The sequence below is a fragment of the Marmota monax genome, unplaced genomic scaffold (assembly GCF_021218885.2).
Source record: "Marmota monax isolate L192 unplaced genomic scaffold, Marmota_monax_Labrador192_F-V1.1 WCK01_AAM20220418_F8-fsc00218, whole genome shotgun sequence".
Classification (NCBI taxonomy): Eukaryota; Metazoa; Chordata; class Mammalia; order Rodentia; family Sciuridae; genus Marmota; species Marmota monax.
In genome coordinates this window covers 1887767-1914619 of record NW_026694764.1, presented here as the reverse complement: position 1 = coordinate 1914619, position 26853 = coordinate 1887767, and the positions used below count along the sequence as shown (strand labels likewise).

The following is a 26853-nucleotide window of genomic DNA, read 5'->3' as shown; positions in this document are numbered from 1 at the left end:
ACAACTTGAGAGGAGATGGAACACAACAGTAGACTATGGAAAAGGAGTCCCTTCCGGCTGTGTGTGTGTGTGTGTGTGTGTGCATGCGCGCTGCGGGGTGCAAGCTGACTGATGGACCAGGGCTGGTTCCTCTGTGTGTCCAGCTTCCTGCCCAGCACTGGGCTGGCACCTAGTGGGCAACTCTGTTGGAAACCCACTACTTGCCCTGACCTTGACATTCCCCCTCCAGCTGATGCCCTGCACACCCACAGCCCCTTATTCCTGGAGGGCAACTCCCGGGGCAGCCCACCACTTCCGGATGCCCCTGCCTCACTCCCTCAGGCCCCAAGGTCCCAGCGCCCAGGACGAAGGATGAGTGAGGGCAGCTCGCAGAGTGACAGCTCAGAATCCTCGGATGGCCTGGCACCTGTGGGTGCCTCCCGCAGTGAGTGAGGTCCTTTTGGGGCCTTGCCTGCATTTGAGGGAGAGGGACCTTGCTCTGGGTGGTTGTTGGTCCACAGTCAGGATGCTGAGGACAGGTCCCCCGGGTAGGGAGGAGGGGTCAAGGCAATCCTGGGTGGGGTTCCTGCCTTTTGGGGACTGCTGGACTATTGGTAGAGCCTTGAGGTCAGGCTGAGCAATGACCTCAAAGAGAACTTTGACCTCTGACCCAAGACAGAGCCCTGAACTCCGACCATGGCCAAGACGGAGCTCTGATCTTGAATGGAGCTTCGACTCCTGTCCCTGACCCAGGACTGAGTTTTGCCCTTCAAAGGCCTTGATCTCTGACTCTGGACAGGACTCTGGTCTGTAACCAAGGCCTGACCTCTCCAGGCATAGACTCAGTCCTGACCTCACCCAGAGCCCACTGGAAATCACTGCTGAGCAGCACCCTGGGGTGTGCCTGAGTGTCTTTATGGGTCTGGTCTTCCTTCCTGGGGACCAGTTTGGTGTAGACATCTTGGAGTAGAGTGGATGGGCCATTGTGAGAAGGAAGGAGGCAGAGCGGCCCACTCCTCAGAGCTCATTAGTGCTCTGGCCCTAAACTTGAGCGCCACGTGGCCTATCTACCACTGGGTCCGTACAGCTGGAGTCCCACGCTGCCCCTTGGCCACTCTGTCCTCACCTCCCTCTTGGATCCGCAGTCACAGCCAAGTGGTGGGGCACCAAGAGGATCGACTATGCCCTGTACTGCCCCGATGTCCTCACCGCCTTCCCCACGGTGGCCCTGCCCCACCTCTTCCACGCCAGCTACTGGGAGTCTACTGATGTGGTCTCCTTCATCCTGAGACAGGTACTGCTGCCCCCTCACTGTACCCCGCCCCTAGCCCCTCCAGAGGTTCACCCTTCCTCTATAGTCCTGTCTCCACTCTGGCAGCACTGGGACACTTAATCAAGGGTATGGTGACATTATTAGAGATTGGGTTTTATAAAGAACACCGGCTTCTGTGTGGCTAACAGAATGGAACTTTCTGGAAAGTCAAGTAGAAACTACATAGGAGAACACACCAAGGTGTCAACTTGGAGACTGGAGCAATACATTGCTGCTCCCTTCTGTGTCTCAGTGTCCCCATCTTTAAGGTAGCAGGTGCAGCAGAAAGACCAGTGACTGTGGGGAGGACCTGATGGGGAAGGAGGATGGGGAACACTGGGGTCATTTTGGATGGCCGTCCTGCATGGTCAAGGCTCGGGTGTATTTTAATGTATCTACAACAAGAAGCTGCAGCAGGGTTGTAAGCAAGGAAGAGCCATCCACAGACTTGTATTTTGATAAGGAAACTTGGGGGCTGCTGTTGGGGGACACAAGAGGAAGCATGAGTGCTCTGGGCAGACAAGTTTAGAACGCCTTAGAGATGACAGCTTGGACTAAGGTACGGTCCCCAACTTAGAGATGTACTAAGTGCTAAGATACTGTGGTGGAGGTGATGAGGAGCCTCCATATTTGAGTTCTGGTGGCAGCATTCACTGATTCTGGGCTGTGAGGGACAGAGGGGAGCCCAGCGATCCTGCCGGATTGCCATTTTCTGGGGTTGGGGCTGAGCTGGGCTAATGGGGAAGCCAAGGCTGAGTTTCTGGCCATGTGATGTGTCACAGGCCTGTTAGGTGCTGAGAAGGAAGGTGAACAGATAAACCTGGAGTGTAGGAAAGACATTAGGAGTGAGATGAATATGTCAGAGCTTGGATGGCATTGAAAACGGGTGATGGGTCCCAAGGATGTCACCATGGAGAGATGTTCAGATGCTGAGTCCTGGAACTCCTTAGGAGAGACCAGGAGGAACATGCCCCAAGGTCAGAGGAGAGCCTGGAGTGGGTAGATCAGAGTGAACCTTGAGTTAGGCAGGATGGGAATTGCTGGGGCCTTGGGAAGAGTGACTTCAGTGGAACAATGCGGTCAGAAGCCTATTGGAGTGGGCAGAGGAGAAGGAGGCAGGTGAGGATGTGAAGACAGGGTCTAGACTCAATCTTCCATGGAATGTTTTATGGGAGAACAGGGATGTGACAGAAATTGAGAAGGCATAAGTGGTTCCAGGGAGAGTATTTTTTTAATTTAAGGTGAGCAACATTACAGAACCTTTGGATGCTAAAGAGAACAAACTAGCAAAGTGTCAGATCAATGATGCGGAATTGAGAGGGAAGTGTGACTGGGGTAACGGCCTTGGGAAGTGGAGAACTGGGATCAGGGCTCCAAATGGTCTATCTAAGGGTCACCTTACAGGAGGGAGGGCAGAGCATGGTGCAGATCTGGTAGACGCTAGGTTTAGACCTGAAGGACCAAGACTGCACCACAGACAGAGCCATTTGAGAGACAGTGCTGGGGCTCAGCTATCAGGTCATGTGGGCAAGGAGACAGGTCCTGAGGCCCCCAGCCTCTGAAGGCCCTGGGCTGGGAGGTGGGAAGGACAGGGGAGGACCTGGCTGGCCATGAGCTGGTGGGCCTGACATCCTTGGCTGTTGGTCAGGTGATGCGCTATGAGAACGTGAGTGTGAAGGAGAGTGCTGGCTTAGACCCCGCTGCGCTGAATCCCGCTAGCCCCCGCGAGAAGTGGCTTCGCAAGAGGACCCAGGTCAAGCTGCGGGTACGTGCCTGCTGGGGTCACATGCCATTTGGGACAATGGCTTTGGGGTGGTGGGGCTACCCTGAGCCTTGAATCATCCATGTAAATAAGAGCTCGGTGCTCACACAGGCTGAGACCCATGCAGCAGGGAGGGTGGGTGAGCTGGTTCCCCAAGGCCTGGCCCCACAGGAGCCCTGAAGTAGGGGTCAGAGGCACAGGGATGGTGTGGAGATGCCAGTTGTGGGGGAGTTTCTACATGCTGGGCTTCTATCTGGAATCAGAAAGTGTCCTGCACAGTCACACAACTTTTCATGGAATACGGCCTGGTGTGATATTTGTCATGACAGAGGGAGGCAGAGATCAGGATGGAGGTGGAAAAGATAGTCAGGACAGGTCTGTGTTAGTCAGCTTTCTGTTGCTGTGTCAAAATGCCTGAGAACATCAATGTAAAGGAGGAAAAAGTATTTTGGTTCATGGTTTCAGAGGTTTCAGTGCCTGGACAGCTGGCTCCATTGCTTTTAGGCCTGGGTGAGGCAAAAACATCATGACAGAAGGTCATGGTAGAGGAAAGCGGCTCAGCTCATGGCAACTGGGGAGTGGGGTGGGGGGTGGGGAGAAGGAAGGGGCTGGAGAAAAGACATACCCTTCAAAGATGTCCCCGTGACCTACTTCCTCCAACTGGGCCCCAATCCCTACTAGTCCATTCGGCAATGAACAAATGGATTAATCCCTCACCATCCAATCTCTTTCCAAATGTCCTCCTTCTGAGCATTGCTACACTGGGGACCAAGCCTTGAACACATGAGCCTTTGGGGGACATTCCAGATCCAAACCATGACAAGGTCATACAGGGCTTGTCTGAGAAGAGTGTCCTTTGTAGGATATTGAAGGATGAGTAGCAGTTTGGGATGTGGACATTCATATGCGTAATGAACAAACACATTCATTTATTCATTCAGCGTATTATCATCAATGCTTATTCTGTCTCGGTCCCTCTGCTAGGACCATGTATATCTGAGACTGTGAACAGACAAAGCCATTGCTATGATGGGAAGCTCCTGTCTGGTGGGAAGATCAGACATGGATAGAGGATGATCGATGCTTTATGAATCATTTCTTTTTTGTCAACACTTAAGATATAATTCACATATTATATAATTTTCCCACTTAAAGCATACAATTCAATGGATTTTAGTATATTCACAGGTGTGTGCAACCATCACCAGGGTCAATTTTAGAATAACTTTATTACCCCAGAAAAGAAAGCCTTTAGTTATCTTTCTTTAGTCCCAAACGTTCCTTTCTTCCAAAGTAATCAGAAATCTATTTTCTGACTTTGAAGATTTGCCTATTTTAGACATTTCACTGAAATGAAGTCATATAATTTGTGATGCTTTGTGTCTGGTTTCTTTCACGTAGCATGATTCTTTCAAGGTTCATCTATTTTTGAGACATGTATCAGAACTTCATTCCTTTTCATGACTGAATAAAATTCCATTGTGTGGATATTTTGTTCATCCCTTCATCAGTTGATGGACATTTGTTTCTACCTTTGGCTGTTATGGATAATGCTGCTATAAATATTCATGCATACCTTTTTTTGTATGGACATATGTTTTCATTTTTCTTTGGCATAGAGCTAGAAGTAAAACTGCTGGATCAAATAGTTAACTCTGTGCTTAATCATTTGAGGAACAGCCAGACTTTTTTCCATAGCAGTCACTCCATTCTACACTCACTCCCACCAGCAGTGTGCGAGGGTTTTTGATTTCTCCCCATCTCAGCAATACCTATTATTGTCTGTCTCTTTGATTCTGGTCTTCTCAGCTGTGTGGTTTTCATTTGCATTTTATTTGCATGTTGAACACGTGATGCGCTTATTTCCACAAATTCCTTCTTCCCTCTTCAGTGCTCCTTTAAGGGTGCTTATGTCCCCCAGAGGGCTGGGTGCCTCCAGGGCAGGGCCCACAACTGCTTCTTCTTAGGGACTGGTGCTGATGAAGTGTCTGCAAACATCTGTTGAAATGAAGTAAAGGCCATGGGGGTGAGAGGAGGTTGAGAAGGCATCTTTGGGGAGTTGGAGGAGTGCTTCTTTGAAGGGATGAAGTCGAGTCTGGTCCTAGTAGATGGGGGCAGAAGGCTGGGCATGCACAGAGTGGAGAGTCCAGTGTGAGCCAAAGCCTGGAGGCCCCCACAGAGCTGGGACTAGAAGGACCAGCAGACGGAGGAGGGGGCAGAGGGACAGGGGACTGGAGAGACTTCTCAGCAAGGCCAGGAATGCACAGCTCAGGATGTGGACTTCAGTATGGGGAGCCTGGCAACATGCTCACACATCTGTACCTTATAACAATGGAGGATCTTTCATGGGGCAATTTTTGAATAAGGTGCTCCATTAGGGAGCTCTCAATAAGGTTCAGGCAGAGGTGATGTGGATGTGGCCGAGATACCTACATGGACAGTACTATGAAAGAAGCGTCACCGGGTTGAGAGATGTGGGTCTCCAAAGCTAACCTGGGGGTGTTGGAAGTCGGAACCAACTCAGGATTTGGAGCTGCAGGATGAACTGAAGGAAGAAGTGAAGAATGAAAATGTTGAGATGGTTACAGATCAAATGATGTGCTAGTCAAGATTGCTGGGCTGGGTTGGGCTGGGACAAGGGGAAGGACACCAGAATGGCAGGTGGTTGATAAGTGGGGGAAAGGCTGCCAGAATCACGAGGCTTTGCTCTATTATTCTCTCTACACTTGAGTGTTTGAAATTTTCCACTGGAAAAAGACGGATGGTAAAATGGCTGTTGGATGGGAGCCGGGACACAGAAGGGAAGAGCCAGAGGTGACGGGGCAACTTCCAGCCTAGGAATTTAGACGTGCAAGACAGAGAGGCTGAGAGGACTGGTTGTTCCTTCAGGGGCCTATGGAGGGTCCACAGCAGCAAATGCATTTCTATGTGAAGTCCAGGTGCCTTGAAGACAATGCTAGGGGATCCTGATCTGTTTCTCTCATGGGTTGGTGGGAATCATCTCCGAAACCCTAACAATAGTTAATCAGAAACCTGATTCCACATCCCTCTGGCCATCCTAAGACTGCTTTAATGATAAAGTGCAAATTCTGAGATTTTTTTTTCTGTCCTCCCAGAATGTCACTGCTAATCACCGGGCCAATGATGTGATTGCTGCTGAAGATGGTCCCCAGGTCCTGGTGGGGAGGTTCATGTACGGGCCTCTTGACATGGTGGCTTTGACCGGTGAAAAGGTACTAAGGGCTGGGCATCCCCTCCTCAGCTATCCACCTGCACCAGGTGCTTAATGGCTCCACATGGTAGGAGGGGTGGGGGTTGTCCACGGTAGGGGCATGAGCAGAAAGCCACTTGCCCTGCTTAGGTAGATGGTGGTGGCACCAGGGGATCAAGGGGTAAGGGATGTGCTTGGTGCATATGAGAAAGAAAAATAAGCCCAAGTGTCTTCAGTGGAGAGAGAGAGGGAGGATGGTAAAGCCAGGGCATGTCAGGCAGGAACCTACGTCCCAGGGCCTGCTGAATGGCAGAGAGCTTCCCAGCCCAGCCTCTTTGCTGAGCCTGCAGCCCCTCAGCCTTCAGTGGGGTCCTTGCCTTCCTTTACTGCATGCAGGTGGACATCTTGGTGATGGTAGAGCCCTCTTCAGGACGCTGGGTACACCTGGATACGGAGATCACCAACAATAGTGGCCGAATCACATATAACGTGCCCCGGCCCCGGCGCTTGGGGGTTGGTGTCTATCCTGTGAAGATGGTTGTCAGGTAAGGCTCAAGGGAACACTTTCACATTGGCTTCCCCATTTCCGTGGTCCTTCCAGCTACACCTGTCCATAAGATGGGTGCTCAGAGTTTTCTTTCGGGCTCCATCTTTGTCTGCATGGAGAGAAGAAAATGGAAGAGGCCGCCATCTCTGGCATCAGGAAATGTCACCAGATTGTCTCTGACCCTGGCCCCAGACTGACTCTGATTCCAGCTGTAGGCTGACCTCAGGCTGGTACCTTTCAGGGGCGACCAGACCTGTGCCATGAGCTACCTCACAGTGCTGCCCCGGGGCATGGAGTGCGTGGTGTTCAGCATCGATGGGTCCTTTGCTGCCAGTGTGTCTATCATGGGAAGTGACCCCAAGGTCCGGCCAGGTGCGGTGGATGTTGTCCGGTGAGTACCACCTCCCACCAGGAACATGCCTCCCCTGGGGGCAGAGCCAGTGGCCCCGGGGAAATTGCATTTCCCCCTTGGTTTTCTCTAGAAAGTCTATGGGTTTCTGGGGCTGGGTCCTGGTGTCACCCCAATAGGACTTTACAAAAGGTCTTTGGGCACACTCCTTATTTTTGCAGGCCTTGGCTCATTCATTTGTTCCTTCCTTCCTTCCTTCTCCTTTCCTCTGTCTCTCTCTCCACCCATGCACACCTCTACCATTTCCAGACCAACTTCTGGGCTGGACACTGACAGAGAGAGAGCAGCTGATTGGATAAAATCAAGTCCAGTGGGGGGAAAACAAGAGATGGGAATGAGAAATTGTAATATGGGACTCCAAAGGATTAGCATGGCAAGGGTAGGCAGATATGGGGCACTGGGAATTCTTGAGGGTCGCAGTGGGTATGCCCTTCCTTCCCCCAGTAACAGCAATTGCTTTGGGGAGAAAAGACAGGACTGGCTCACTGGCTCTGGAGGGACTGCTGACCTCTGGCTGTTCACAAGCTGTGGGAACAGCCTGCTGCTCATATGGCGGGGTCATTTACTCTCGTTAGGATAAGCCCACCTCCAGTCCCCTCCTCAGTCCACAGGGAAAGGGGAGGCTGTGGTCTTTTCTCTCTGGGGCTCCCTGGTGCTCCCACCTCCTTCACTGTGGCATCCCCACCCCATCCCCACTCACAACTCCCTAGAATCCCTGTGGGTGGCACCTGTGCCTGTGCATACAAACCTTCCCAGATCTCAGATCCAGCTTCAGAAACTCCCCATCGATGGGAGCCAAGGGTAAGGAGCAAGGCTAAAAGCTAGAGTCAAGATCCTGGTCAGGTAGACCAGCAAAACTGTCTAAATGGAGGGGTGGGGGCAGGAATCAAAGGCGTCCTGTCTCTGGCTCAGAAGAGGACTTGAGCAAATGGGGTAAGCCGTCGGGAGATTAATTTTGTTGTGGGCAAGCAGAACCTGCAGGCCATCCTGAGATGTCCAGAACTCACGGGGTCCAACTCTGCGCATGGGCCAGGAGACAGAGGGTCCGCTGGTTCTCCCTAGCGCTCCTCAGAGCAGCACCTCTGGCATCTCAGTAGGGCAGCAGCGGGTGGGGCAGATCTCTGGGCAGCGGGTGGCCTGTCCTGGGCGGACCTGGACACTACCATGCCGTCTCGCCAGGCACTGGCAGGACCTGGGCTACATGATCCTTTACATCACGGGGAGGCCGGACATGCAGAAGCAGCGGGTGGTGTCGTGGCTGTCCCAGCACAACTTCCCACAGGGCATGATCTTCTTCTCGGATGGGCTGGTGCACGACCCGCTGCGGCAGAAGGCCATCTTCCTCCGCAACCTAGTGCAGGAGGTGAGTGCTGGCCCAGGGGTGGGGCTTCGCCAGCGAAGGCGGGGCCTCGAAGCCAGGACCTCATTGGTCAAGGGGAGGGATTAGACCACGACCCTCCTCCACGCTCCTCCCCCGGGCTGCCCATCCAGCGTGGTCTGATGGCGCAAGGGGGCACACAGTTGGCAGAGCACGTTTAGGGTGGATCCCATTGGGTGCTTTAACAGCTCTGAGATGACGGATTTCTTCCTTTATCATTTCCTGACTTTCAAGCCTAAACTCTTGTCTTTACATCTGGTTATTCATTCAGTACACATTTAAGTGCCTGTTGTGTTCCTTGCTTTGTGCCTGGTGTTGGAGCTGCAGAGAGACAAATTGGACACGGTACTTGCTCTCCAGAGCTGAGATTTTTTTCACTGTGGGGTCTGGGCCCAGCACCTGGGAACTCAGAAATGCAAATTCTCTGGTTCAGACCTACTGAATCAGAAAGTCTTTTCACAAGCTCTCCAGGGGATTCTGATGCACAGAAAAACTTTAGGAATCACAGATTTAGAGCTGGGGTTGATGAATGAAAAATAAATGAATTCAAATTTCAGTGTGCATAAATAAAGTTTTATTGGAACACAGCCAAGCTCATTTGTTTATATATTGTCTGTGGTTGTTTTTTGCCCTGCCATAGAAGAGTCAAGTAATTGTGACAGAGTGCAAAGTCTCAAATATTTACTATCTGGCCTTTCACAGAAAAAGTCTGCTAATCCTAGATCTAGAGTAAGAAAGACTTGTAAATATATAATTACTGGTGCATGTTTGAAAAAAGGGCGTATTGGCAAACAGAAGAGAAAGGACTTTCATTCCCCTCGCAAGGCCAGAGGACTGTTTGTAGTGGGTGGAGACTTTTGACCTTAGTCTTGAAGCACAGGTATGGGTTGTCAGGTAAACAGTGAAACAGCGGTTAGTTGACCAAGAGAAACACAAAAGCTTGAGATTGAAGTAAAATGAAGTTTTATTGAGAAAAGCATTGCAGTGGGAAGAGCAATGTGCACTATGGGGGTGTTGAAAGAGGCGGAGGCAGGTTAGTACCTAAAAGCAGTTTTGGCCACAGGGATTAGTAACAAGGGTGATGTCAGGGATTAGTAACAAGGGTGATGTCAGCCTGGCGTTGAATGAATAGTCAGTTGCTGAGCAGATGTCCTTGAAGGAGTACTTTCTGTATAAGTTTGCTGTGGCCTTTTGTGTAAGGTTGTGTTTCTAGCAGTTTAAAAAAAAATTTTGTAGTTGTAGATGGACAGCATGTCTTTATTTTTATTTATTTTTATGTGGTGCTGATGGCTGAACCCAGGACCTCACATGTGCTAGGCAAGTGCTCTGCCACTGAGCCACAGCTTCAGCCCCTCCAGCAGTTTTTTTTTTCTTTTTCTTTATAGTTACTATCAGGCAATCATGATTAAGGATCCTTGGGGCTGGGGATGTGGCTCAAGCAGTAACACGCTCGCCTGGCATGTGCGGGGCGCTGGGATGGATCTTTAGCACCACATAAAAATAAAAAAATAAAGATGTTGTGTCCACCGAAAACTAAAAAATAAATATTAAAAAAATTCTCTCTCTCTCTTAAAAAAAAATTCCTTCCTTCATAACCACTTGACTTTATTTATTTAGTCAGGGTTGACACAAGTGATTTCATTTTTTTTTAGACACATGTTACAGCAGAGTATATTTGATATATCATACATGCATGGAGTATAACTTATTCTAATTAGGGTCCCAAATTTTGATAACTTTTATAGTGTGCAAAGGCACAGAGGCAGGAAGGAGCCTGGGACATTTTCAGAGCTACAGGCACCCAGGAAGGGGGTATGTGCAGGCATAGTCAGACCCAGGATAAGGGGAAGCTGAGTCTCCAAACGTCAATGGGGGACCAAGCTTGTTAGACCTTAAAAAGCTTGGAAACAAGGTCAAGATCATGGACTTTCTGCTGAACGAAATGGCCAGCTATGGAAGAGTTTGAAGCAGGGGCATAGCAGTGCCCAATTTGGATTATAGAAAGGTCCCCCTGGTGGCCGTTTGGAGAATAGACTGGCAGGAGAAAGGAGAGGCAGGGAGAATAGTTAGGAGGATGCTGTTGCTCAAGAGGAGGCAGGAAGAGTGACCATGGGATGGAGAGAAAAGCACACAGTCACAAAGATCTGGGAAGTGGAGTCTTTAGGACTTGGTGATGGTTGAATATAGGGGGCGAGGAGCTCTGAGATGTCCTGTTGTGTGACCAGGAGGGTTTCAGGCACTACTCAGCTCACCTCCTTGGAGGTGAAGTCTGTGTCTGTGCTGCTCAACAATGTAGCTCCGGGATGTAGGGCAATGATGACGTATAGTAGGCGCTGGATAAATGTTAGTAGGATGAATACATGAATGAATGAGTGAATGAAATGAAAGGGTGCACAGGAGGAGGACCGGCGCCGGAGGAAGATGAGGTTTGTGTGGTCACATGGAAGCGGTGATGGCCACAGGACATGAGCCAGATCAGCCTCAGTGTGTGACTTAGGGCAGAAGTCTGGGCTGCAGGTGGAGACTGAGCCATTAGTGGAGGCGGGTCAGCGAAGCCACCAGAGGAGAGATGTCTCCTGGGGAAGGGTAGGGACCAGTTGAGGCTATGCTGGGTCTCTGCCAGCAGGACAGGCAATCAGCTAAGGAACCAGGAGGAGATTTAGCTGGGGAGGAGGGCCAGGAGAGAGGGGGTCCAGGTATCTGAGAAGGGAGGGTTTTAACAGTCTCCTTCTCGTGAGGAACTGTGGGACAGTGAAAACTGATGAAGTGGACAGTGTCCACTTGATGAAGCCTGGCTGTTGGATGGCCTCAGCAAGAAAGGGATACCTCTGAGGGCCAGGTGGGCAAAAACAGTAGGATGAAGAACAGAGAAGGAGAGTCCCAATTTGCAGGGGTCTCAAGGGTGGGAGGCCGTCCCCTGCACTGAATGGTTGAAGTCACAGGGGCGAACTCAGGTGTATGAGAAGGTGGGAAGGGTGGGGAAGAAAGGGTCTGCACCCTCCTTTGAGCTAAGCCAGCTGGGAAGAAACCAACCAATGAGGTGAGGGGCAGCGGACTAAGGAAACCTTCTCTTTGGCTTAGTCACCTGGAGGGCTAGGCAGGGACAAAAAGAACAAGCTGTGCGGTTCTGTGAGTTTCTCTAGCATCTCTTAGTAGTCAACATACAGAGATGGAGAAGGTGGGTGGCAGGAGAATTCCAGGGCTGAGCTTTGGCTGGGTGACTGGGGAAGGAGGAGGATAAAAGGGCAACATCGTGGGAGGTGGAGGCCAGAGGACTTCCGGAGGGCAGGGGCTGCCTGGATGGGGCAGGGGTGAAGCAGGAGGGGTAGTGCAGAAAATGCAGGTGTGGGTGAGGTTGAAGAGCAGCCGTGGTGGGGGGCTGTAAGAGATGCAGAAGGCAGGAAGTGGAAGGTGATCAGGGCGGTGAGGCAGGAGTTCTGAGCTCAGAGGGGTGTGGTTCTGTCTGGACGTGGTGGGCAGTGATGTTAAGAAGCAGAGATGGTAGGTGGCCGGCTGTTCACGTGGACAGCATTACTGCAGTGATGGTGGGGCTTAGGAGGAAGGAACACTGTGATCCAAGTCCAAAGTCTCCAGTGAACTGGGGAGAAAAGAAAGTGGGATTGGCGGGGAGGCATACACACAACGAGGGGCAGCTACATGGTGAGCACCTCAAAGGAGGAGGTATTTAATCCAGTGGTGTGGGATGGGAGGGGAGGATGAGAATCTGAAAGTGTTTCTGGAGCAAGGAGGACTTTAGGCTTCTCTTTAAATTTGATTAGGGCTTCTGGGGAGGACATTAGACCAGCCAGCAAGAGGCAGCATGTACCTTGGGGAGCCCAGAGCTGGCCCCCAGTCCTGGCCCTGTGCTGCATAACCAGGAATTGAATTTCTTATCCACAAAGGAACACTTGGCCCTTTGTTGCATAACCTGTGTATAGTGCTGCCTGAGGTTGGGTCAGTAAATAGTGTGGTTATTACCAGATAGAGCCCTGTATCTGGCCTGGGCTATGTGGAGTAGAGGCAGGGAGGAACAGCCACTCTGGAGGTTGGTTCCCATCACTCAGACCCATGGCTTGGGGTCTGAGTGCAGTTTGAGAGTCCCCAATCAGGGGCTCCCTGGCGTTGGTCCTCGAAGGCTGATTAGGGCTTCCTCTCCCTCCATGAGCTGCCCTGTGTTTCAGTGCTTCATCAAAATCAGTGCTGCCTATGGCTCCACGAAGGACATCTCCGTCTACAGCGTGCTGGGCCTGCCAGCTTCCCAGATCTTCATTGTGGGCCGGCCTACCAAGAAGTACCAAACCCAATGCCAGGTGGGTGGAGGCCAGGCTGGGGGCTGGGGCCTGGGGCCCAGGGCCAGGGGCAGAGCGGGAGCAGGGAGTTCGGTTGTTTGTTGGGTCACTCATTTGTGTGCATTCCTTCATTTGCTCACTGGCTCATTCATTCATTCATTCATTCAACAAACATCCCTGGCACCTGCCTTGGACCAGGCTCTGTGTTGCTCATGGGAGATTCCCAACACATTACCCGGGGATTTTGTTTACATGCAGCTTCTGATTCAGTAGGCTTGGCCTGGGACCTAGTGATGCTGCTGCTGCTGCTGGTCCATGCAATATATTTCGAGTAGCAAGATTCGGGGGCTGCAGTGGGAAGGACTGGCAAGAAGGGCAGGTGTGAGGGCCAGAAAAATGACAAAGTTCCATGGAGTAGAGCTAGATCATGAGAGGCACTTTCATTTTGAGATTTTAGGGAGGGTAACAAGGAAGGGTGCTTCAGAGTCCTCAAGAATCCAGAGGAGGAATTGGGGGTGTAGGTGTAACTCAGTGGTAGGGCGCTTGCCCTGCAAGCCCCGGGTCTTGGGTTCAATCCCCAGGACGGCGGCAGGGGGTGGGGGTTGAAAGAATTCAGATAGGGACCCTGGAATGTTGGTAATGAGTTTTCTGCTTCCACTTCCCTGGGGTCCACTCCGAAGCTGGAGACTCCGTAGTTCCAGGAGGATGGTGATGTTGGGGGACAGGATCAGGAATACGGGTCTACTCTCCTCACCGGCCTGACGCCTGTCTCCTTTACAGTTCCTCAGTGAAGGCTACGCTGCACACCTGGCGGCGCTGGAGGCCAGCCACCGCTCGCGTCCCAAGAAGAACAACTCGCGCATGATCCTGCGCAAGGGCAGCTTCGGGCTGCACGCCCAGCCCGAGTTCCTGCGCAAGCGCAACCACCTGCGCAGGACCATGTCGGTGCAGCAGCCCGACCCTCCAGCCACCAACCCCAAGCCCGAGCGGGCCCAGAGCCAACCTGAGTCCGACAAGGACCACGAGCGGCCGCTGCCCGCGCTCAGCTGGGCGCGTGGGCCCCCCAAGTTCGAATCGGTGCCCTGAGGGGCGGGCGGTACTCAGAACAGGGGGGGGGGCCCAACCAGGCTGCCTGCAGGGACGGGAGGGGCTCCTTCTCCCCGACACAGGCGTTTTCCTGCTTTTTCCCTCCCGTGTCTGTCCAGCAGTGTCCGACCAGAGTGGGGAGGGACCCTGCCTCGCGTTGGGGAGGTCTCCCTGGGCTGCGACAGGGTGAAATCGGGGATCTCCGTGCAGCCGCCGCTGCTGCTGCCTCCCCACGCCCGAGACGGCAAGCCCGAGTCAAGGTTGGTGTTTGTGTAATCCGGGGGCCAGGCCTGCCCGAGCCGCAGTGTTTGGGCAAGGCTGACCATCTTTCAGAGTCCCCGAGGCTCCGGCAGCCGTGCAAGGCAGGCTCTACCTGGGGGGAGAAGCCCCCAGCCCCAGGACCAACTGCCGCTGGCAGGTACAGCTTCTTGGCTGTCTTGTGGAGGAGTGAGTGGCATTTGTGCCCGCCCTCCTTGTGACATCCTGGGTCACCCACTTTGGGGCTGATTCACTTATGACAAAGTGGTCACTTTCTGGGAGTGAGAGGACGTCTTTTTGGCTCATTCTCACGATTTGGTGTCTGTCCACAGCCCTGGGGGGCAGGGTCTGGTGCTGACGGTCTGTCCTGCAGCTGTCCTTTGTCCCCTACTTCTTGTCCTCAGTATCCTCACCATACTCCTGTGGCCCTCTAGGACAGGTGTACCTCTCCTGGGAGCCCTGCCTCACATCCTCCCCTGTGAGGCTGCAGCCTTGGGCTCCGGCCCACCTGAGCTGGCTGTGTACCCTTGAGCCTGTTGCTTACCTTCTCTGAGCCCTGCCTTTTTTCTGTAATTGGAGTAGTCCCCCCAGTTGAGATGGATGGGAGATTTTGACTCCTAAGTTGTCCTACACTATGCCCCTGGAGGCTTTTCAGAGGGCCCAGCGATCCATCCCTTCCACGACTGGGAGAGGGTTTCTGGGTGGGTTGGGAAGGAGGTGCGCTCTACTCAGCATCTCAGAGGAAGCCCCTACTCCATGGAGAATTGCAGCAGGTGGCCTGGCACTGATGCCCAAATTGGGTGTCCCTGGGAGAAAAAGAGCTCCCTCCACCCCCAACAAAGGGTACGGATCTGGCTCTTCCCATCCCCAGTCCTGCTCCGACTGATTTCTCTCTTTTGGTTCTTGGAAGGCATAGAACTGAGATCCCAGGGTTCTGGGGGTTTGCAGAATTTTGGCTCAAACTGTTGTATTCTCTTCCTTCCCTCTGCCACTCTGCTTGGTTTGAGCCTATCACCTCCTCCTGAATAGTCCCCTGAGGGTGGCAGGGCTTGGTTTTCCTGGGGGCCCTTCTAAGTCTGCCCAGGTCCTCCTGCGGCCAAGCCCCTGGCCTGGGCACAGGCCTCTGCACTCCCCTGTGCCCTGACCCAGGTTCACCCCTGCTGTGGGGCTTCCCCAGGTTGCCTCTGAGCCCTGGTGGACTGCCACTGAGGCTGGTCCCAGCTCTTTCATTGAGGCTGCCCCAGGGCCCAGACGTGTGTCTGCAGCAGGCACCTGTTTCAGCTCAGTGTCGCTTCTCTGCTCAATGTCTACCTCTTGCAGCTCCCATGCAGCCCACGGCAGCTGCTGGTGGGGGTGGCTGGCACCACCATTGTAAATTGCCTAGGAAATCCTGGGCACCCTGCTGGGCCAGGAGGGGTCTGGGCTCCAGCTCCCACCCCAGCTCTGTCCACTAGAAACATCTCCTTCAGCTTGCCAGCTCCCGCCACCTTCGCCTCACCCATCTGCCAGCTCTTCTGCTCCACGGTCAGCACTTCATCCCCATCCAAGCCCAGTGCTGCGGGGCGAGTCTGCCGGGGCGGGAGGTGTGAGCCTCCACTTCTTCTCTGGCCCTGCCTCCCTGCGATTTCTCACTGCCTGTCCCCTGGAACATGTGTCACTCTTTGGCTTTCTCTTGGCACCAGCTCTTATGGCGTAGCCACCTCAATCCTAATCTTTCCCACCCCTTTCCCCAAAGTACCATGATTTCGACTTGGGCAGACTCAGTGTGATTCTCTGACACTCCATCATCTCCTTTTAGCCGAAGTCACTGAGGTTTTACTTCCAAATGATAAAATAATTAGCATGAGATTCTTTCCCCCCAGGTTAGATTCCCCTTCCCTTTCTGAGAACCCCAGGCTTGTGTGTTTGGGGGGTGGGGAGGAAGAGTGCACAAGTGTGAGCTGGGATCTCCAGGAAATCTGGAGTCCGTGACCAGGGTTCTATGACTCTAGGGATCAGAGCTGAGACACAGGATCCAGCAGGAGGGTCGCCACCCCTTCCCTTGCTGGAGCCCCCAGACTGGGGTTTTGATGACTCCCACGTGAGATGTTGACGGTGTACAGGGAGATATTGTGAACACAACACCCTCAGAGCTGTAGTTGGCGTGTGTGAATGTGTACTTGCCGTTCTGTTCAGTGAAGAGATGATTTCTGTTTCCAGTACTGCTTTCTCGGCAACTACGTACCCCATATGCACTTTCTATACTAGTGGTGTGTTCAATCTTGTCTGTCCAGTTAAGTTGGAGACACAGAGAACCAAGTCCCATTCCTTGGAGGGGGTGCTTCCACCTCTCCTTCAGTAATTCTGTGATCCCAATCCAGCTGTCTTCTAGAGAATTCTTCTAGCTCCTGGTGTGCCTGCTCACCAGCAGCTGGAAGACAGATCTGCCTGCCTGACCAAAGCTGCTTGTTCCGTGGCATGTTTGTTTTTCCCCATGTGGTGGCTGTCCTGGCTGAGGGCCTGCCTGCTGCCTTCCCCTATCCCTTGCCCTGTTGGGGGTTCAGGGTGCATTCTTTGCTATGGCCTGCTCTTTCAGCATTATGATTCCGCCCCCCCCCCCCAAAGATCTTGACTCCTCCCTTAAACACCATGGAATATTAAAACAAAACAAAACAGAACAAAAACAAAGTGGACTCCTTTTGTGCATTTGGAGGATCAGCCTTTTTGTCAGGGTGCTGGGCTACAGCAAATGTGTCTGGACCCCAGTATTCTTGAGATACTGGGGGTAGCTTTTTGAAAGAGGGGAGGCTGGATCTTAGTGGTTTTTAAACTGTACTTGAACACTTTGGAGCCCATACTTGTGCCCTGGGAGTGTCCTGCAGACAAACCTGGCATGATCTTTAATCTTTAAAAGAAGGCTGGACCCCACCTCAGGCAGGTGGTTCTGGGTCCAAAGTTGGTGCCAGTTTTGCATTCACACCCCCCACAACCAGCTCAGGTGCAGCCCTGCCCGGGAGGGGTGCCCTGACTGTGAAGGAGCCTCGCAGTTGACCCCGCCTTAAACAACCAACCAACTTTCTGGCCGAATCCCCGGGGGTTTGAGTGCCAAGTGCTCTGGAAACCTTTTCTCTTTGGCTCAGCCCAAAAACAACAACAACAACAAAAACCACCACACACACACACACACACACAAAACCACCCCTCCTTCCTTCCCTAAGGGTTTGGGGGAATTTTCTTAAACATCTAAATTAGGGTTAAGTCCAAGCTGCAAGGCACAGCCGAGTTCTGCTGTCCTTGCTGAGAAACCAATAGGATGGTTGGGAGGAAAATCAGAGTTTGACCTCACCCTCTTTGGGACAGAGGAGAGGCAGGTGACACCAAGGAGGGGCAGGCCAGAGGAGGGCGGTTCACCCAAGGGACCCCCCACTCGAGGATTCCCGCTGTCCTTTTCTATTTGTTTCTGTGGGTGGTGCCAGCCAGTCTGACCTTGCCGAGGGTCAGACTGTTCCCAAGTGTGTAACTTTCAGTATTGTCTGTGACGGGTGGTTCTGTGGTGGACATGGTTTATTAGCTGCCTTGTACAAAATCCGTTAGAAAAGAAAATGTAAAATACCAGATTTCTAACAAGACAAAAGCAGCATTATGGAGTTAAAAGATTTTTCTAATTGGTCTTGATTTTGATGTGAGCTGGTTTTTAACTCTCAAATGTTGTCACTTAAATAAAATCCTTATTTGCCTTTAAAATGTGCTTTGCTTTGGACTAACTTGAGAAAGCCTTCCTTTGACTCCTGTTTTCCCTGAGCTGGGATTTGGGGGACAAGCAGCCTGAGAGCAGAGAAGACAGGGGAGACAAAATTATCACACCCCAAACTTAGGATGCACAGCAATGTCAGGGTGGGCTGTGGGGGGAATGTGAAAGGGAACAAATGTTAAATGTGGAAAGAGTTTATTATTAAAAAGCGATGTGATCTAGGAAACTTACACACTGGTTTCTTTCTAATAAAAATGACAAAGCAGATTTCTTAAGTAATTTACAAAAGACAGAAACTGCTCTTGAAGAGGGCTCCTCCCCGTAAGTCCACAGTGCCCCATGCTGAGCTCATTATAAATAGGCCCAGGGTCCCACAGCCTGGAAACATCTCCTCTCTCTTCCTCTGGGGTCCTGAAGGTGGTGGTGGGGAATCAGGGATGAAATTGGGTCCCCAAGAATCTCTGCATTAGAAATACAGGAGGTGAGTCCACACATGACACTCCAAGGACCCTGCTCCTGGCTGCATGGTTCAGAACTCTCCAGCATGTTCTAATGTCTTCCCATTATGGATAAGGCCCCCACACCGTGTGGGATTAGTTCCTAAGTACAACAGTCCCTAGGGAGAGGGTAGGAGCAATTCCAAGATTTCTCCAAATCACTTAGGTGGTGGCAGGTGGTCACTGATGGGCCTGGATGTGGCTGAAGCAGAAGAGACCTGGGCCCTTGTTGGTCAGGTCCTTGTCAGCAGCAGCTCAGGGTTGCTGATGACTCGGGGGGCTTCTTCCAGGAAGTTCATGGCACAGACATCCTGGTGTGAGGGCTCTGGTGGCCAGACAGGGCTCATTTCCTGCAAGACAGAGCTCCCTTTGCACCCCTTGCTGTGCTCAAAAGAGCAGTAAGGGCACCATAGCTTTCCCCTTAAAATGGGGGGCTGGAAGATGGCTGTAGGTACTTGGGGTCCCAGCATGCTCAGTGATTGGGTGTCAGGGAAGGTAACAGCTCTGGCTCAGTAGAAGACTCATACACTTCCCACTCTGCCCTTGTGCACCCTCTCTGTGGGTTTTTCTCAAAATAGACTCATTTCTTTAACTCACTTGCACATAGGTCTACACACTCATGCATGAGGAGGAGAAAGACCCTGCTGTGGGAGGAGGGTCTTAGGAGTCATTACCTGGAAGGTGCTGTCCTCAGTGACGAATGAGGGAGATGGTCATGTCACCACTAGGGATGGAGAAGGGGGTGGGGTTGATGCTTCTGGGTGCTGCAGGCTCTGAGGGGCTCCCCTAGTCTAGACTAGACAAGACTAGAACCTGAAAATGTGGTGGGAACATGGCCGTTCGACACAGAGCTGGAAGGGCCTTGCCTAAGAGCCCGCTGTAACCATTATACAAAGGAAGAAACTGTCCCAAGTTAGGGCAGATTCAGAACAGAGGCCCTGCCTGCAGAATGGGGGTCCTGAGCAGACAGAGCAAGAATTCCATAGCAGCCATGTCATTTGCCCCCCAATTCCATGGTTAGGCAGGGCATAAAGGAGCCATGGGAAGTAGTGGAGGAAAGGCAGGTCCTTCAGGAGTTAGATAGCCAGTTACATGTGGGGTTCCAAACAAAGGTGGGATCCCAAGGACTTGAGGACATCCAGGGTGCATCCTTCACCATTACCTCAATCTAGGTCTTTCATCCCTTATGTTTCCATAAGGAGACCAAGGCCCGGAGAGGGGCAGGGACTGGTCAGCATCACATAGCAGGTCTGAGCCAGAACCATCAGCCTGCCTACCAAGAGGACCTGGCTAAAAGGGACTCTCCCAGACACCACTCTGTAGCATGGATGCCAACTCACCTCTCTTCAGCCATAATGGCTTTGTTCAGCTTTTGGGACAGCTTCTGGAGATGCTGAATTCCTGCTCCCACAGGCTCTAGGTCACTGTCAGACTCGCTGATCACAAGGAAAAGCCACATCAGGGACCAGTTGGAGGCCTGGGGCTTTTCCTTCCTCCCAACCCAGCACTGGGTCCTGGCCTGTGGACCCAGGTGGCTCTGGTGGGCTGGGAATACCTCACCGCAAATCCTTACTCTGGGAAGTGACATCAAAGCCCAAGAGATTGAGGCCATAGGCAGTTGATGTTGTAGATAAGTGAGCCCTGCTGTTCCCTACTTGGAACCTGAGCTTCCACCCACCCCAGATGGCTTTCCCAGGAGGCTGGGGAAAATGGGATCAGTCAGAACTAGGATTACCACTTCCTTTTACAGACAGGGAATCTGAGGCCCTAAAGGATTTATTTCAGGCCCAACATTAGCTCTGGGGGCAGAGCTGGGCCAGAACACAGATGTGATTCATTTCAGTGTGCTGTGGCTCCAGGTAGCCATGGGAAGTGCTCAGAAGTCCCTGGGGCTTAGTTAGTGTTTGCAGGGTCAGGGAAGGGAAATTGTGCCTGGGCTCAGAGGCCACTAGTCCTGGGGAGAGGCATTGTTCCACTTGCCTGGGAGAGCAGAGGGGCTCTGTTGATGAGTAGGGGCTCTGGAAGGCAGCCTCCCTCCTTGGCCGCCGTCGTGGATGGACACGTGGGTCAACCCGGGCACAGAGGCGGTGATGCTCCCTCTCCTGGAGGTCTGAGGCGGCTCTAGACAGCCGAGTGTTCTTCTGGGTCAGGCTGGGAGGTGGGGAGCTACTGTCCTTCTGCACCCCTCTCTTCCTCCTCCTGGCTTTCACCTGTGTTTCCACCAGCCACTTGGTGCCACTTTGGCAGGACTCCTGGATTCTCTGTGATAGGTACCACAGAAAGCTTAGCATAGATCGAACCAAGGGTGAGCTACCCCAGGATCTAAGCCGTCTCTCCAACCCCAGAGCTCACAAGCTGTCCCATAAATACGTCCTGTTCTTAGTCTTGAGGGTGAGTGATGGGAAGGACTCCATGTGAGCCTGAACTTCATGGCAGGAGGGCCACTCCGGCTCACAGAGCCTCTACGTGTCTAAGTCTAAGCTCTCTTTCCAGGCAGAAACTGACCCAGAGACGCAAGAAGGCCTAGAGAAGACCAGGTCCAGCTCTCTGGATACCAGACCATTTGTCTTCCTGCTTCTGGTCTCACTCTCATCCCTCCTCCACATTGGTCCACAGAAATCCTTCTGTGGCAGTTCTCATAATGACACTCCATTGCTCAAAACCCTTCTATGGCTTCTTGCTGGGAGCAAGACCAAGTCCTAACTCTTGGGCTTGTCACACCAGCAGAGCATCAGTTAGGAAGGTTCTTTTTTTTTTTTTTTTTTTCCCCCAAATGTTTGCAGTGTTTATTTCTAGAATTTTCCATTTAATATTTTCAAATTGTAATTGACCAAGGTAACTGAAATCATGGCAATTGATACCACAGGTAAGTAGGAAGGTTCTTTATGTGCTCGATTGTCTTTGCTATAGTAAACCCGAGTCCAGAGAATGGAGCAAGGCCCAAGTTAAGTTTGATGAGTTATGTGACCTTGTTTGTTTGTTTTTTTGTGATGCTGGGGATTGAACCCAGGGCCTTTTGAGTTATGTGACCTTGAACAAGATATTTCATTTCATTTCTCTGGGCCATCAGGGTGTTGAAACCAATCATAGGGTTCCTCCAGATAAGGACGAGCATTTGACTCCAAGATCTCTCTACAAAGATTGCAGACATAGCTGCCTTCTCCTGACATCTTCAGAATTCCCAGTAAGATGATAAGGAGTCCCTGCCCCCTCCCCCTAAACCCCCAGCTCCTGCCATTTTCTCCTTGGAAGTCTGTTCACTTACATGGCTTCTGCTCTTTCCAGGTGACATGACATCTCTCCACATCTCCAGCTCCATGTTTAAAGACTTATTTGATTGGAAGGCCCACAGGCACCCCACACCCAACATAATGATACCCTTCCTGCCCACACTTGTTCGTGACACCAAATCCTCTTAAATCCACCTTTTGCGTAGCTCTTGAAGTTGTCCACTCTTTGACAAGCCTAGGCCTCCTCAGGGATGTATCAGCTCCTTGCTCTTTTCCAAGAAGCTAAAAAACAAGTCCTGGTATGCTAACTGACAAGTTTTGAGGCTGGGGGTGTAGCTCAGTGGTAGAGTGCTTGCCTAGCATGCACCCGGGTTGCATCCTTGGCAAGGCAAAAACAAAGCAAAAACCAATCAAACAAAAAAGGATTCTTCCCCCTCCAGGGTGCTCCTGAGAGTCTGAACATCTGCACACCAGCTCTCCTTTCTCACTATTTCACCTTGCTCAGGCCATACCCCGACTAAGTTCCTGCCCCTTCTCTTTAGTATCTTATTTCCTCAGCTCCAACTCAGAACTCTGGGAAGTTGTCACTGACTAAGCTTGGGGTTTAGTGTCCCCTTATTGTTAGCTATTTGTTTGCAATTTCCTATCATAATACAACCTCTCATAATCTTGCACTGTGAGCCTGGATTTCCTCTGTGACAATGCTTCATTTATTTCCTCAACAAGTTGCCAGGAACTATTTGGAGTGTTGAGGAAAGAGGCATGAACTAAAAATCAAGTCATGGAGTCCATATTTTTGGGGGCTCCCTAAGGGTAAGAACTACTGGCACCAAGGATCATTTACCTGGGACATGGCGCCTAAGGCAGTCTTAGCTGAGCGAGCTGCAGCCTGTAGGCCCTGCTTCTCGGGCTCTGGGGTTTCCAGGCGTTTCCAGGAGGGGCCTGCTCGGAGGTTAAGGCTGACTGCTCTCAGGGGCAGCCTCCTTTGGAATCGTCTGCACAGGGAGCCCAGGGCTCCGCTAGATGTCTCTGGTTGGCCTGCTGCAGACCTTATCACCTCCTCCTCGGGCAGCTCCTCCTCTAGGAGAGATCGTCGGCGCACAGAGGCCCCCATGTTCTGCCACTGAGATGCCATCTGCTTGGTCCAGTCTCCTCTACCCGTCACACCCTGGGAGGTTAAAAGGTAGGTCAGCGAGACATTCCCCAACTCTATTCCCACGCTCCACAGAGAAGGGATGGGATGGAGGTCCATGGTGTGCGACACTTGGACAACTCTGCGGGCTAGAAAGCGACTGCTTTATGCAAGCATGGTCACGGTCACAGCATTCTTGCTGTCCCACGCTTCACGTTTCCAAAACAGCTGTCTTCATCCCAACCTCCTCTCCAAAGATTCAGGTAGAAGGGAGGCAAAGTCTCACCAAACCTGAGCACTTGGTCCAGGACACGACCAGCGATCGGCTTGCCCAGACCCAACCCACTCCAGCCCAGACCCCCCAGCCATCCTACGGACACCAGATTTCTATCGGACGTTTGCAATACCCAGACACCCCACATGCTATGCCTGTCCTAACCAGATTCCCTGTCCCATGCTGCCCCTCGAAGTTCCGCTCTCCTTTGAACAGACGCCCCTCCACATCACCGCCCCCCGCTCACCCGGCTGCGACCGATTCGGGACCACACGCTCGGTACAGTGGCTTGTAGCTGACCCCAGCCGATTTGAAACTCCGCGCGGCTCCGCCCCGGGACTATGCTCACAGTTGACTGGCTGCGTCCCCTCGCCAACGCCGTGCCCGGGATCCGATTGGCCCCTTTCTCTCGCGGCTGTAAACCTTGCTTTGGGATTGGCCCGGTTACCCCCATTCATCTCTCCAGACCCCCGCCTGGCAGCCTGCGGGGGCTCCTGCGCTCTGGGCGGGTGGAATCCGCTACCGCGGACTCACTCATCCCGGGCGCCACCTCCCGGTAGCTGGGACTCTGGCCGCCGCGCCCAGTTAGATCGCACCCACTGGCTCCCTGACTTGAGCCTGCACAGGATTCCGGCTGGAGGGTGGGGCGTGGGGGCAGGGGTCCCGAGCATCCACAACCCTGTAGCAGGTGGCCTCCGGCTGCGTGCCCCTTCGCTGGCAGCAGCCCTGACCTCCTGAGACCTGGCTTTTCTTTCTCGTTTAGTGTTTTTGTCAGAGCCAAGGATGGAGGTTTTGTTTCAAATTTCCCTCAAGACTTTCTTAGGTCCTGAGACCAGGCACTGCACCTCTGTGTTCTCCAAATGCTCATCCCCCCTGTGCCCCAAGCATCCAAACAAGCTCAAAAACCCTCCACCTTTATAAAGCTCTTCCCAACTGGGCTCCCTCCAGACCTCAAAGCAGCACTGTCCAGTCCCCACCCCAACTACCCTGCCTCCCCGCATGGCAGGGAGGATGGTTTGGATTTTTTTTTTTTTAACCTTCATTTTAATTTATTTTTATTGGTGCTGAGGATCGAACTCAGGGCCTCGCATATGCTAGGCGAGCACTCTACCACTGAGCCACAATCCCAGCCAGAGGAGGGGCTTTTGAGCTCTGTCTTCAGTCCACCTCTCCATGTCTGGGTGATATCACCCACTCCTTTAACCTCAGTGATCACCCCCTGCCCCCAGGACGATGATGATGACAATGAACTTGTACATGGCACTTTTATGCACCAGGCTCAGGTGTTCCAAGCACTTCATATGTATTTAGGAACACAGTGGACCTTCACTGCCACCTACAACTTGATGAGGACATTTCACCCAGTGAGTAAAATATCAGGGCCAAGGATTCAAACTCCACCAATCCAGGACCAGCGGTAATGTGCCTAATAATATAAAATTATGTTATTTAAAGCTGAAACCTAGAGAAAGAGTTAGCCAGGCAAAGAATGTGTCTGTGTATTTGTCTAATTGTGTGTTTGTGTACCCTTCCTGGCTACAACATGTTCAATGGGGACAAGTACTCATTTTAAGAAAACCAGCCCATACTCATACATGAACTAAAACCAAAACTTTATCTGACAGTTCTTGATTCTGTGATACGCTCTGAGATTTATTTTCTATTTCATTTTTAAAAACCAAGGGTTCCAACTCCCTGCTTGCTTTTACCCTGGTCACTCGTGTGTGTGGGCTGTGGTTTGAAGGAGTGGGAAATGCTTGTACCCAAACCTATTTTATGCCAGTTGTATCGGCAATTGTTATCAGGGAATTGAATGCGATGAAATAGGAGGAGGAGAGAGTTGTTCCTATGGGAAAGACTCAAGGAATTTGAAATGCTTAGAAACAAAATCTCTCAAACTGGAGGGCCTTGTCACAGTTGTCTCCGCAGTGCCTGTCATCATGGTTGGCGCATCATAGGCATCCATAATAATAGCTTTTTTTTTTTTTTTTGAGGCCTTACCACGTGTCCGACGCTCAGTTAAGTGCATTTACTTCCTCAATCCGCATGGCAGCTTCAGGAAGTGGTGCTATTTTTATTCCCATTACAGATGACAAAACTAGAATTCAGCAGGCGAAGTATCTTGTCCAAGATTGCACGGAACGTCAGAGCTGGAACTTCAATCCTGGATGTCTGACTTCCAAACCTTTGAATTTTGTTTGTGTGACCTTAGATGCCACATCTTTGTTAAGTATCTGGGATGCGGACACCCAGAGCCTTCTCTGTTTGGAGCTTCCTACCCTCTTGCGTCTCAGAATGGCAACTGGCAGACCAGGTTAATGAAGAGCAGTCTCCATGGCAACAAGAGAGGGCAGAAGAAGTATTTTTTTTTCTGAATGAGAAGACTTTCCCTTCAGTCTTGCCTGGAGGGTGGCTCCAGGGTGGGAGGGATTCTCTAGGCAAGCAAAGCAGGTTCCAGAGGCAGGTGCAGGCACCCCTGCTCCTTAGAAGGAGGAAAAAAAAATAAGTCCATTGCCCCAAGTGGTATCCAGCTCCTGGCCTGTGCTGGGGAGGGATGGGGAGGAACTTCAGGCATGCTGGGTGGGGAGATGATGGGCTTTTCTCCAACAACAAAGCTTGCACCAATTTCCTTTACCTACCTCCCGGAGCTGTGAGTCTGATGGAAGAAACAGACATTAAGCACATTACTGTAAACCCTTACAATTGTTCGAAATACCAGAAAAGAGAGTGATGGGGGAGGGGGGAAGGGGAGAGGATGTAAATGGGGTGGGGAACCTCACTTGGGCTAGAGGTCAGGGAAGTTTCCCTAAGTATGTGAAGTTTTAGCTGAGGAGTCAGGGGGCTGATGTGGGGGGGTGTCTGGAGCACTGCCATGTTCCAGGACAGGACAAAGGCTGATAAAAACAGAGAGCAGGGCTGAGGGCAGGGGCCAGAGGTAGAGGTGTGTGGGCCAGGGGAGGAATTCAGAGTGTTTCCTGAAGGCAGAGGCAAGTCCTTGCTGAATTAAGGAGAGAAACTGCTAACTAGAATTGTGATTGAATAAAGTCCTAGGGAGACTGGTTTGGGGGCCAAGAGATTGCCAAGGGTCATCCTGGGGGCTGGGGTCTGGCACAGGTGGTGAACCTTCCTTTCTCAGTAGTGGACCCCAGCCCCCTGGCATTGGCACCTAGGGCCTCTTCCCTTTGTCCTGCAGCTCTTCCAGCCAATCCAGGGTCAAATCCATTAGTTTTTTCCTCCTAAATATCACTGCGATCCAAGTGTGCCCTTTGGCCCTTCTTCAAAGGGAAGCGATGGAAACAGTGGGAGAGTTTCAAACATTGTAAGAGGAGCACGATTAGGTCCTTTTCTCCCATTGTGAATTCAGTCACAATAGAAAAATGCCCCTGATAGAAACTCGAGAATAATGAATCCTTACAAAGCAAACTCCCAAGTAACCAACTCTCAGGTCAGGAGGCAGTGTGTTCTCCTTCCCCCACTAGCGGTTTATGGCAACCACTTTTATTTTCCTTTGAAGTTGTTTAGAGTATCATTTTATCTTCTATGCATGCATACCTTCTAGGTTGCTCCGTGGTTGGAAAAAGAAAGAAGAGGGAAGGGCTGGTCTTTGCATCTTCAAGCAGACATGGACCCAGGCCCTGGGGTGGGGTGGTTTGAACCCTCAGAGAGGGTTTCCTGGAGGGGCCAAGCTGGGTTCTCTGGCTCTGACCAGTTTACCCACCTTTGGCTTCTTGCAAGCCAACAGCTATTAGTGGAAGTTAA

The 26853-nt window shown here is 51.8% G+C and overlaps 2 protein-coding genes across 3 annotated transcripts in view; one reads left to right on the top strand and one right to left on the bottom strand.

The window, feature by feature from the left end:
* Window positions 1-17954, top strand: part of Pitpnm3 (PITPNM family member 3) — a 94463-nt gene extending 76509 nt beyond the window's left edge. The window contains exons 12-20 of the mRNA XM_046425056.1: window positions 230-424; window positions 1125-1273; window positions 2940-3056; window positions 6170-6286; window positions 6661-6809; window positions 7053-7202; window positions 8400-8583; window positions 12780-12908; window positions 13668-17954. Of these exons, the coding sequence (XP_046281012.1) occupies window positions 230-424; window positions 1125-1273; window positions 2940-3056; window positions 6170-6286; window positions 6661-6809; window positions 7053-7202; window positions 8400-8583; window positions 12780-12908; window positions 13668-13973 (1496 nt within the window). The 3' untranslated portion in view covers window positions 13974-17954. The remainder of the gene's footprint in view (window positions 1-229; window positions 425-1124; window positions 1274-2939; window positions 3057-6169; window positions 6287-6660; window positions 6810-7052; window positions 7203-8399; window positions 8584-12779; window positions 12909-13667) is intronic.
* Window positions 17955-17965: 11 nt separating this feature from the next.
* Window positions 17966-23431, bottom strand: Pimreg (PICALM interacting mitotic regulator). Of its 2 annotated transcripts, XM_046425057.2 has the most exons (6): window positions 23342-23431; window positions 22533-22856; window positions 20439-20719; window positions 19799-19894; window positions 19133-19182; window positions 17966-18808 (listed from the first exon to the last, which is right to left on the bottom strand). In XM_046425057.2, the coding sequence occupies exons 2-5, from the start codon at window positions 22821-22823 to the stop codon at window positions 19149-19151; spliced, it is 702 nt and encodes a 233-aa protein (XP_046281013.1). In that variant the 5' UTR covers window positions 22824-22856; window positions 23342-23431; the 3' UTR covers window positions 17966-18808; window positions 19133-19148. The 2 variants fall into 2 exon arrangements, with proteins under 2 accessions (XP_046281013.1, XP_058428796.1); XM_058572813.1 differs by lacking the exons at window positions 17966-18808; window positions 19133-19182; window positions 19799-19894 and having other exon boundaries at window positions 20094-20719.
* Window positions 23432-26853: the final 3422 nt, after the last annotated feature.